The sequence below is a fragment of the Portunus trituberculatus genome, chromosome 32 (genome assembly GCF_017591435.1).
Source record: "Portunus trituberculatus isolate SZX2019 chromosome 32, ASM1759143v1, whole genome shotgun sequence".
Taxonomy (NCBI): domain Eukaryota; kingdom Metazoa; phylum Arthropoda; class Malacostraca; order Decapoda; family Portunidae; genus Portunus; species Portunus trituberculatus.
In genome coordinates, this window is record NC_059286.1 from 9,613,640 (window position 1) to 9,623,639 (window position 10,000).

General features: G+C 43.4%; 2 protein-coding genes across 4 annotated transcripts in view; one reads left to right on the top strand and one right to left on the bottom strand.

Moving 5' to 3' along the window:
* LOC123511816 (calcium-binding mitochondrial carrier protein Aralar1-like) overlaps positions 1-10,000 on the top strand; it is a 146,217-nt gene that overhangs the window by 27,260 nt on the left and 108,957 nt on the right. The window lies entirely within an intron of this gene.
* The window catches only part of LOC123511817, a 38,008-nt gene continuing 32,501 nt past the window's right edge, over positions 4,494-10,000 (bottom strand). The window contains exons 4-7 of the mRNA XM_045267857.1: positions 9,410-9,550; positions 7,313-7,534; positions 6,787-6,916; positions 4,494-5,029 (exon numbers count right to left, since the gene is read on the bottom strand). Coding sequence (XP_045123792.1) covers positions 4,773-5,029; positions 6,787-6,916; positions 7,313-7,534; positions 9,410-9,550 — 750 coding nt within the window. The 3' untranslated portion in view covers positions 4,494-4,772. The remainder of the gene's footprint in view (positions 5,030-6,786; positions 6,917-7,312; positions 7,535-9,409; positions 9,551-10,000) is intronic.

A 10,000-nucleotide genomic window follows, 5' to 3' on the forward strand; every position in this document is an offset into this window, starting at 1 on the left:
TAGAAACGTTTTATGTGGAGATCAAACGACACACACACACACACACACACACACACACACACACACACACACACACACACACACACACACACACACACACACACACACACACACACACACACACACACACACACACACACATAGGGTAATGAAACACAAGCGATCACCTTTACTTATTATTTCACTGGACACTCCTGTTTTTTTTAGCATTACCAGGCCTCATTGGGGGTCGTGGGGAAGCAGGGAAGGAGGTGAGGCGAAGGATGGGGGAGTGAAGTGAGAGGGAAGAGGGTATGTAGCTACGTATACCCTCTCTGTACCCTCTGTATTGTCTCCCTGTTCCCCGCACCTCCTTTCCTCCTCCTCCACTCCATACATGCACACTCAACACTCACAGAGACAGCTCCCCTTCACCTTCACTCAAGGGGCATCAACAAGAACAAAGAGTAACAACACGGAGGAGTTCATTACAATAGTCTTAGTGTCTACGCTGCAGTGGATTCGTAGTATGTATAAGTACGTTCAGTTATTGTATATATTTATAGTATGTATAGTAGTATTTATATGTATATATTTAGTTTTCTTTACAGTACGTACGCTTGTCGAAAGGAATTTGTGAAGGGAAGGGAGAGAGGGAAGGAAGGGAAAGGGAGAGGAGGAGAGGGGAGGAAGGAGGGAGGGAGGGGAGTAGTTATGTGAAGGAAAAGGAGGGAGGGAGAGAAAGGGAGGAAGAGAGGGAAGGAGGAAAATATGAGGGAAAAAGATAGAGGGAGGAAAGTCTGAGGGAAAGGAAAGAAGGGAAGGAGGGAGAGAAGTAAGTAAAGGAAAGGGAGGGAAGGAGGAAAGTCTGAAGGAAAGGGGGGTATATGAGGGAGAGGGAAGGAGGGAGGGAGAGGGAGGAAGTTATTGTAAAGGGAGGCCTCGGAGTGTTTGCAAATTGTATTGAAATGCGACAAAACTAAGAAATATTCGGAAGGATTAAACAAAAGTAAGGAGAATTTTTTCATCCACGTAAAATGAAAGTAAATGTTGAATGTGATGTTTTTTTTGTATTATCCATTACTTTATTTATTTTCTCTTTTTTATTTACTTTTTTTTGACACAATCTAATTTATTTTCCCTTCGTTGGTCGTCGATCGATGCTTTCATTTCATTGCGTCGCGTTGCCCTTAAAAAATTAAAAAATAGATAAAAAAAAAAAAAACAGCATTATTCAAATTTATGCTTATCATATTTCACATTCTTATCTTTTTCTGATTTCCACTTGGCTAAACTTCACATCTTGCCTTATTAGTTCATTGATTCACTAGTTTGTCCAGCATTGACCTTTGACCCTTGAGTGTGACCTTGTGGGGGTGTGGGAGAGCGAGAGGAGAGGAGAGTGAAGGGAGAAGGTGAAGTGTTATTGGAAGAGAGTTAGTGAGAGAATGAAGGGAGAGGGAGAGGGAGAGGGAGAGCGGAGGCCGAGACAAGGGTTCTAAAAGTGAGCTGAAGGAGGGAGAGAAGAGGTGTGGGAGAGACGGCCGCTGTGACGAGGAGGAGAGAAGTGTAAGGAGAATATTGGAGGTGTCAAGAAGGAGGGAAGTAAAGAGACAGGGAGAGAATTGGAAAGCATTAACTTGCCACCATTAGTCGTGTTATGGAGGAAGAAGTAAGAGGAGGAGAAGGAGGAAGAGGAAGAGGAGAAGGAGGAGATAGTGATGGTATTGTATCTCACTTCATATCTCACCATTACAACAATTATCTCCTCATTCACCATTCCCTCTCCCCCTCCCCTTTCCTCCCCTCCCCTCCCTTCCCACAACCCCACTGCACTCTAGGAATAAAAAAAAAGTAGTGGTAAATAGATTAGAGAAAACAAAAATTACAGTAAACACACACACACACACTGAGCAACGAGGACAAGAATAGTAACAAGATTGATCTGCGAAAAATTTCATTATACTCCGTGGAATATAATCAAGGAGGAAGAGGATGAGGAGGCGGTGATGGTACAGGAGGTGGAGGTGGAGGAGGAGGTAACAACAGCCGGTAACAGCATCTCACGAACAACAAGAAGCAGCAGCGATGGAAGAAATTTCTAAACCACAACACGAATATAGAAAACATGCAGAGGAAGGCGAGACTTGGGAGATCTGGGGCCTCTGTGACGGTTCCTTCAGGAGGAGGAGGAGGAGGAGGAGGAGGAGGAGGAGGAAGAGGAAGAGGAAGACGAGGAGGAGGAGGAGGATTCAAATAAGGAAAAAGGGAGAATAGTGAGTGACTGATGTGAAAAAAAGGAGAGATTTTGTTGAAGAGAATGTAGAAAAGGAGAGTTTTAAGGACAGGATTGACTGAATAAGATGAATAACTGTGAGGAAATGGATGAAGAAGAAACCTTGTGTTGGAAATAGGGTTTTGTGCAGGATTCCTTATCTAAGTAGGACTCCTGGAAGGGAAATTGAGGGAGGGGAAAGGAGGTATTAGTCATCCTTTGTGGAGACAGAAGGAGGAGGAGGAGGAGTAAGAGAGGAGGAGGAACCGGTCAGTAGCGAGAGCCTGTACAGCGAGGGAGGAGCAGGAGACAAGAAGCACAGTAGCCAGTTACAAACATCACGGAGAATAGAGGCGTTGTATTTTGATCCTTGACTCGAGGGGGCGTTTGGCGAGCGTGTCTGTCGGGGCGAACTGAGCCGGGCGGTCAGTGCCACCTCCACCTTGCCGTGACCTTAACGAGGCGCCGCTGTGGCATTTATCCCTCGTCTCGGGTCAGGAGGCAGGTGGGCTGGGCTGGCCGGGCTCAGTTACCCCTAAATCGTACGAGGTTTTCTTTGACGAGGCGACCCGGGAGGAGGTGTTGCCTAAGGCGGGATTTGGAAGTTTAGGAGAGAACACTTGTTAATGAATGCGTCGTGTGTGTGTGTGTGTGTGTGTGTGTGTGTGTGTGTGTGTGTGTGTGTGTGTGTGTGTGTAGTACATTGTTAAAGCGTTGTACCCGGTATTATGAAGAGCAATGAAACACGTCTAGGCGGCGAGCTTAGATGCAAGACGAAAGGAAATCGATGCCTCGGTGTTGTAAGTCACTGGAGGTTAGCGACAAGGTGTAACTCAACTCTGGGATGCTGAACTGCAGACACCAACCCACCGATACCCGCTACTGGGCCGTCACGTGACCAACACTCCGTCAATATGTACTCTTCATCAGCACTCGTTAACATGCAGTGCTTGCTTCCGGTAGTTAGTGTTACTCAGAGTGAAGTTCTCTGATGTAAGAATCCACCAGTTAAAATTTCTTACTAGACTGACTTGACACTATTTATGTAAGAGTGGAAACTGGCCAAGGAGAAAAAAAAAAAAAAGGCCACTTATTAGCCATTTCCTAGCAGGTCAAAGGTCAGCCGAAATAGTCACTAAGTTCAGCTGTGAGATTTGAGTGTTTTCCTTGATCTTCGCTGCTTTGATTGCCGAGGCTTTGTCATTTGGCGTTCCTAGAAGTGTCAGTAGCGCAGAGGACAACACTGGGAAACATTACTCAGTGGAGGGAAATGCAGAAAGTTACTCGAGATTTTGGTCGCCACGGAACAAGGAATTTACGACATAACGGAGAAAAGAACAACTGCAACGGTAATGATTGTGTGTGTGTGTGTGTGTGTGTGTGTGTGTGTGTGTGTGTGTGTGCGTGTGCGTGTGCGTGTTCTACTCAATTCATGTACGGCAGTCACAGTCACACCTCCCGAACAGGCTGATGAAGAAGCAGCATTCGGACAAAACACCTTCCACAAACACCTAATAATGGAGTAGCAAGAGGAATCACGGCTTGTTCTTCCCTTCAACTAAGAGGCAAAACTTTGGAGAGGATCTTTCACCTTAATAATAATGATGATAGTAATAATGATGATCTCCGTCAGACACAGAATACAAAACATCAACACACACTCTTTCTCGCTTTCTGTTCACCTACTTCGTCTATGTATATATAGTTTATGTATAGTATGTATATATATTTATACTCTTCGATAACAGGATATGGTAATGAAGTTCTTTGCTAAACCTAGTAATGTTCACTCTTCCTCCTCACACTGGAGAGAAAATACTGGTTTGTTTACACGTGGAACTAAAAACACTTCTTTCTAATAGTGAGTTCAGACTTCACTTATTTTGGTTCTCTCTCCCTCTATCAACTACAGTAAGTGAAAATGAGTGTCCCCATCCTTTCCCTTGCCCCTCACCTTCGTTTTCTTTCATTTCCTATTTATTCATCTATTTATTATGAAGGTTTAACTATTTGATCATTCATTTCCATTCTGTTTTGTATGTAAGCAAGTTTGCTCATCCATTGAATTCGTCGTCATTTCTTAGGTGAGTGGGCGAACCGAAGGGACAGAGGAATGTACTAAAGAGGGTGAAGGAAGAAAGAAAGAGGAAGAAAGGAAGACTGGTATTAAAGGAAGAAAGAAAGGAAAGAAGAAATTAGAGAAAGAATCAGACGAGAAAGAGAGAGAGAGAGAGAGACTCCATGATATGGAGAGAGATGGGAGGAAGAGAGGAAAGCCTTGCAGATATATGAGGAGGAAAAGACGAGAGGAGGACAAGCCGGTGATGAGAGGAAGAGGAGGAGGAGGAGGAGGAGGATCAAGAAGAGGATTGTTGAAAATGCAGACGAGACATGATTTAAGAGATAAGGAGAAAGAGGAGGAGGAATGAGAAAGACCATCAAGCCCAGAGAGAGAGAGAGAGAGAGAGAGAGAGAGAGAGAGAGAGAGAGAGGCGCGGATGGTGGAGATCGGTGGAATCTAAGACATCCTGTTGTTAATAGAGGCGGTGGTGGAGGCGATGGAGGAGCGTTTGGAGGGGGTTCCAGGGCCGGGGGTGGCGGAGGGTGTCGGGCCGGGGGAGGCGATGGGGTCGAGAATCTTGACGGAGACACGGGCGGAGGTGTGGATGCCCGTGTTTGGGAAGGCGATGCGTCCATTCTGGCGGAACTGAGAGTACTGAACCTCGCGAATCGTCTTGAAGTTGTGGCGACCGAAAATTTTGGCCGAGAAGATACCTGTCAAGGAGAGAAAGAGAGAGAGAGAGTGAGAGGGACTTGTAATGCCGCTCAGTAACATTTATTTTTATTCTGTATTTCTTTAAGTATTGTACCTTGTTCTGTCCCACCCCTTGTTTTGTTCCCCCTTCTGAATAAACCTTCGAAACCTATGAAACCTTGATTACCAGTGAGAGAGAGAGAGAGAGAGAGAGAGAGAGAGAGAGAGAGTGAGTGTAGGACGTAATATCTGTAAGGTAAGAAGAGAGAGTGAGAGGGATGCGTCTTATGGTGTCTCATTAAAACTTGTGTTCGTAAATGTTCTTTCTCTCATCAGGATTATTTTCAAAGTCCAGTGAGATGATGAGTCGTGTTTTGATGGGCGTTGTTATGGAAGTACCCTTGAAAACTACAATAACCTACACTAGAACATGTTGATGGTGGAGAACCCTTGTCAATCCCTTCAGTACTGGGACACATGTTTACCTTGAGATTTGTGTACCATTAGACCATTTTACTGACATTAGGAAGGGTATATGGAGGTCAGAAGATTAATGGCCACAGTCTTCACTATTTTAATCCCCCACGTAAGTTTCTGAAGCTGTATGAAATCACCAAATAGTAAGCAGAGTGAATATGGAAAGGCGTCATGGTACTGAAGAGGTTAAACTGTTGCTAGAACCCTTTTTAAACTCTATCTAGAAACCTTTTTAAACTGTTGCGAGAACCTTCGTTAAATCGTAGCCAAAATCCTTGTTAAACTATCGCTGGAACCCTTGTTAAACTATCGCTAGAACCAAACTGTCTCTAGAATCATAAAGACGGAGAGAAAGAGATAGGAAATAACTCAGAAAATTGATTAAAAAACGGAAAGAAATCTGTCTTCTTTTTCTCTATCCTGCGAAAAAAAGTAAAGACGAAGAGAGAGAGAGAGAGAGAGAGAGAGAGAGAGAGAGAGAGAGAGAGAACTTAAGTAAAAAATGAAAAAAAAATCCAAGTCTTCGAATTAAAAATGAAAAAAAAATCGGTGTTTTCTATCCTACGAAAAAAGACAAAAGACAAAAATACAAACTTAAGTAAAAAAAAAAACTATTCAAATTAAAAAGAAAAATCATTCGTCTCTCCTACACACAAAAAAAAAAAAAAAAAAATACAAATAGAGAAAAAATAAGTAAAAAAAAAAATCAAACTTCTCAATCCTTAAAAAAAATGCACACAAAACAAAGAGAGAAAGAAAAAAAAGATAAAAAGAATAAAAGGAAAAAAGGGAAAAAAACCCTCCAATCCCGCTTCTCTTCCTCGCGTTTCATATTCCCCAAGAAAATATTGACGCTGATTTCTCCCTTGTGAATATTCCGACGAGTGTGAGGAGCATTTCCCCTTCAAGTGTTTGTGTGTGTGTTTGCCGAGGTGCCTAAGGAGCGCCGGGCTTGTTGGACGCCCTCTGAGGATTCCTGCGTGAAGAATTAATACTCTTTTTCTACTTTGACATGGTGTGTGTGTGTGTGTGTGTGTGTGTGTGTGGAGTGGGAGTGTGAGTGAGGATGAGGGTGTGTGTATGTGTGTGTGTATAGATCTCAATAAACTACCACCACCATCTACTACTACTACTACTACTACTACTACTACTACTACTACTACTACTACTACTACTACTACTACTGTAACCACCACCACCACAGAAGGAAGCACTAGAACAAACAACAACTTGAGAGAAAGTGAGGAAGAAGGGAAGGTGGACACAGTATTACAAAGCTACTGAGTTAGTGACCTCTTACCTGTCGTTTCTGCCACCAAGCATGTGAATCCCTGGGTGCGAGCCACGTTACAGCTTTGTTGCACGAGCATAGAGGCGATACCGCGACCCCCATAAGCCTTGTCCACGTTGAGCAGCTCGAAATTGAGGAACTGTGAAAGGGAATACGAACAGAAATGAGGAGAAATACAAGACAAAGGGATATTAAAAGGCGGAGCAGATGGAGAGAACAAAAGGAGGTGGAATGGATGAGAAAGAGAATGGAGCACGAGAGGACAGAGGGAAGAAAAGGAAGGACAGCAATATAGAGAATGTGAAAGGAAAGGTGGAGGACGAGGAGAAAGGAAGAAGGTGAAAAAGATTAGAGAGAAATGAATGAATGGTGTAGGTGGACGTGACAGGAGTGAAAGGGAGACAGAAGGAAGAAATAAAGAGGATAAGTGCAGGAAATTGGAGACAGGAAAGGAGGAAGAAGACAAAATATAATAGCAACATATGGAAGAACAAACCAGACACACACACACACACACATCCACACATATACACACCTTATCCACGTTGTATTGTCCGTAGAAATCAATGTCACTCGCCAACTGACTAAGGAAGGAGATAATTTTAAACATCTTTGGATCCTTCTGTGGGTTGATCCATGCTAGGAAGTCATCAGGTCCTGGGGCATCTCCTCGCTTTTTGATGCTGTTGATGGCCACTCCTACCAGCCTCCCCTCAGCTGACTCGTCTATCGCCATCACTGACACCCCGTGGTCGATCTGAGGCGGCAAGAAATAGAGGGGTCAGAAAAGTCATGGAATTGGAGGGTTTTGGGGTCACAGGAAAGCACTGAAAGGGAAGGAAAGACGCTCAAGGAAAAGAGGAAAACTTCAGGGAAAAAAACTCGTAACTGAACTGCAGGGAAAAAGATCGTGACTGAATTTTGAAAAGGTATGGGAGATGAGGTTTCGTTGCCATGGGGGGAGATATGTCACTGGAAACCTCTGGGATGGAATGGAAGGAAGGAGAGAAAGGAGAGAAAGAATAAATGAACAGAGGAGAAGAAAACTTGAGAAAGAAATCATAACCAAACATCAAAATCGTGAGGGGAGATTAGGATAACATTACCATGAGAGATAAATAGTGCCGGGAGATAGAGAGACAGATAGATGACCTTCGCGGGGTGCTAATATGTTCGAGGGGAGATGAGGGGAAATTTTAAAGTGACAGGGGTTAGGGGAGATAAGATATATATGCTTTTGAGGGGAGTTATGACGGCGTGAGAGGAAAAAGAGTAAGCAGAGGAGAGAGGAAAGGGAGGCAGAGAGAGAGAGAGAGAGAGAGAGAGAGAGAGAGAGAGAGAGAGAGATAGTTTGGGGAGAAAAAGGTATGGGGGGGATGTGATGAAGAGAGAGATAGTCAAGAGGAAAATTGGGAGTCGGAGGCGTGATAGAAGGTGGAAAGAAACGTGAATCAAAGCAATTTAGAGAGAGAGAGAGAGAGAGAGAGAGAGAGAGAGAGAGAGAGAGAGAGAGAAAGTGTATGTCCTGTGTTTAGAGAATACAAGTTGAGAAATTTCATCTTTATAGAGAGAGAGAGTGAGAGGGAGAAGCCAATGGGAGAGGGGCGCTTATCCTTATCAGAGGGGAGAGTAGGACAGCTTGGCCAGGGATTACTGCTGAGGGTATAGTGGTAATTGGCTTCCCCCTTCTCTCCCTGCCTCTCCCTGCCTCTTCCTACCTCTCCCTGCCTCTCCTGCCTCTCCTTGCCTCTCCCTGCCTCTCCCTGCCTTTCCTTGCCTCTTCCTGCCTTTCCCTACCTCCGTTACCTGTTTTACCTGGATTTTAGCACCGGATAGAAGGAAGAGAGAGAGAGAGAGAGAGAGAGAGAGAGAGAGAGAGAGAGACGCTGGACGGACATGATAAGGCAGGAGAGAAGCAGATGAATGATAACACAAAATGAGAAGATAAGAAAAGCAAAAGGGAAGAAAATTGAAGGAAAAGATTAGAAGACGAAATAAAGAAGATTAGGAAAGCAAAGGGAAAAATGTTGAGGAAGAAAATGATTAGAGTGAAGAAAAGCAAGAGTGATGAGGGAGGGAGAGTGAAAAGAAGACATTTGGACAAGAAGACAAATGAAGCGAAATACATTGAGATAAAAAAAAAATGATAATAATAACAGGAAAGTATACGACCGAACAATACATAGAGAGAGAGAGAGAGAGAGAGAGAGAGAGAGAGAGAGATTATTAACAAAGAAAAGATACATTAAGAAAACAGGAATGAGGTGAAAAATTAGCTTACCATAAGAAACAAATTTTAAGAGCCAGTGATCCACGCATACAAAAAAAAAAAATAAAATAAATAAATAAAATAAAGGAAAGACAAAATAACACCAGAAAATTCCTTACAAAAAAACACAAAGAAAGGGAAACGAAAATGACCAGGAAATCAAGAGAGGAGGAGTCCAAGATAGTTTACCATAAGAGTGATCCACGCATACAAAAAAAAAAAAAAATAAATAAAATAAATAAATAATAAAAAATAAAATAAATAGAAAATAAAGGATAGGCAAAAAACACCCAAAAATTCCTCAGTAAAAACACGAAGAAAGATAAAACAAGGGAAAAGTACCAGGAAATCAAGATAGCTTACCATATGGGGCAGGACTTTAGAGAGCCAGTGATCCACCTCCCTTGGGCTGTCCAGGTAGAGTGCCTTCCCCAGGGGCTCGTCCTTGAAGAAGTGGTTGCACAGAAGGTCCACGGCGGCATCACTGTACTCCTGCGTCAGAATCTGAAGAAGGAGGAGGAAGAGGAGGAGAGTTACATACAGAAAAGTGAGGTAGTGAAATCAGGAGGAGGAGCAGGAGGAGGAGGAGATAAAGAGTAAAAATAATAGAGTGATAGAAGGAAGAAGAAAATCTATAAGAGGAGGAGAAAGAGAAGAGTTGTGTACAGAAAGTGTGGTAGTGAAATCAGAAGGAGAAGCAGGAGGAGGAGGAGGAGGAGGAGGAGAGGAGGAGGAGATAAAGAGTAAAAATATTAAGAATGATAACGAAAGAAGAAAAAAGGTTATGAGAAGAAGAGAAAGAGATGAGGAGGAGGAGGAGGAGGAGAGCAGGAGCAAGAGCAAGAGCAGGAGGAGGAGGAGGAGGAGGAGGAGGAGGAGGAGATAAGGAGTGAAAATAAGAGTGATGAAAAAGGAAGAAAAACGTTATGAGAAGAAGAGCAGGAGATGAGGAGA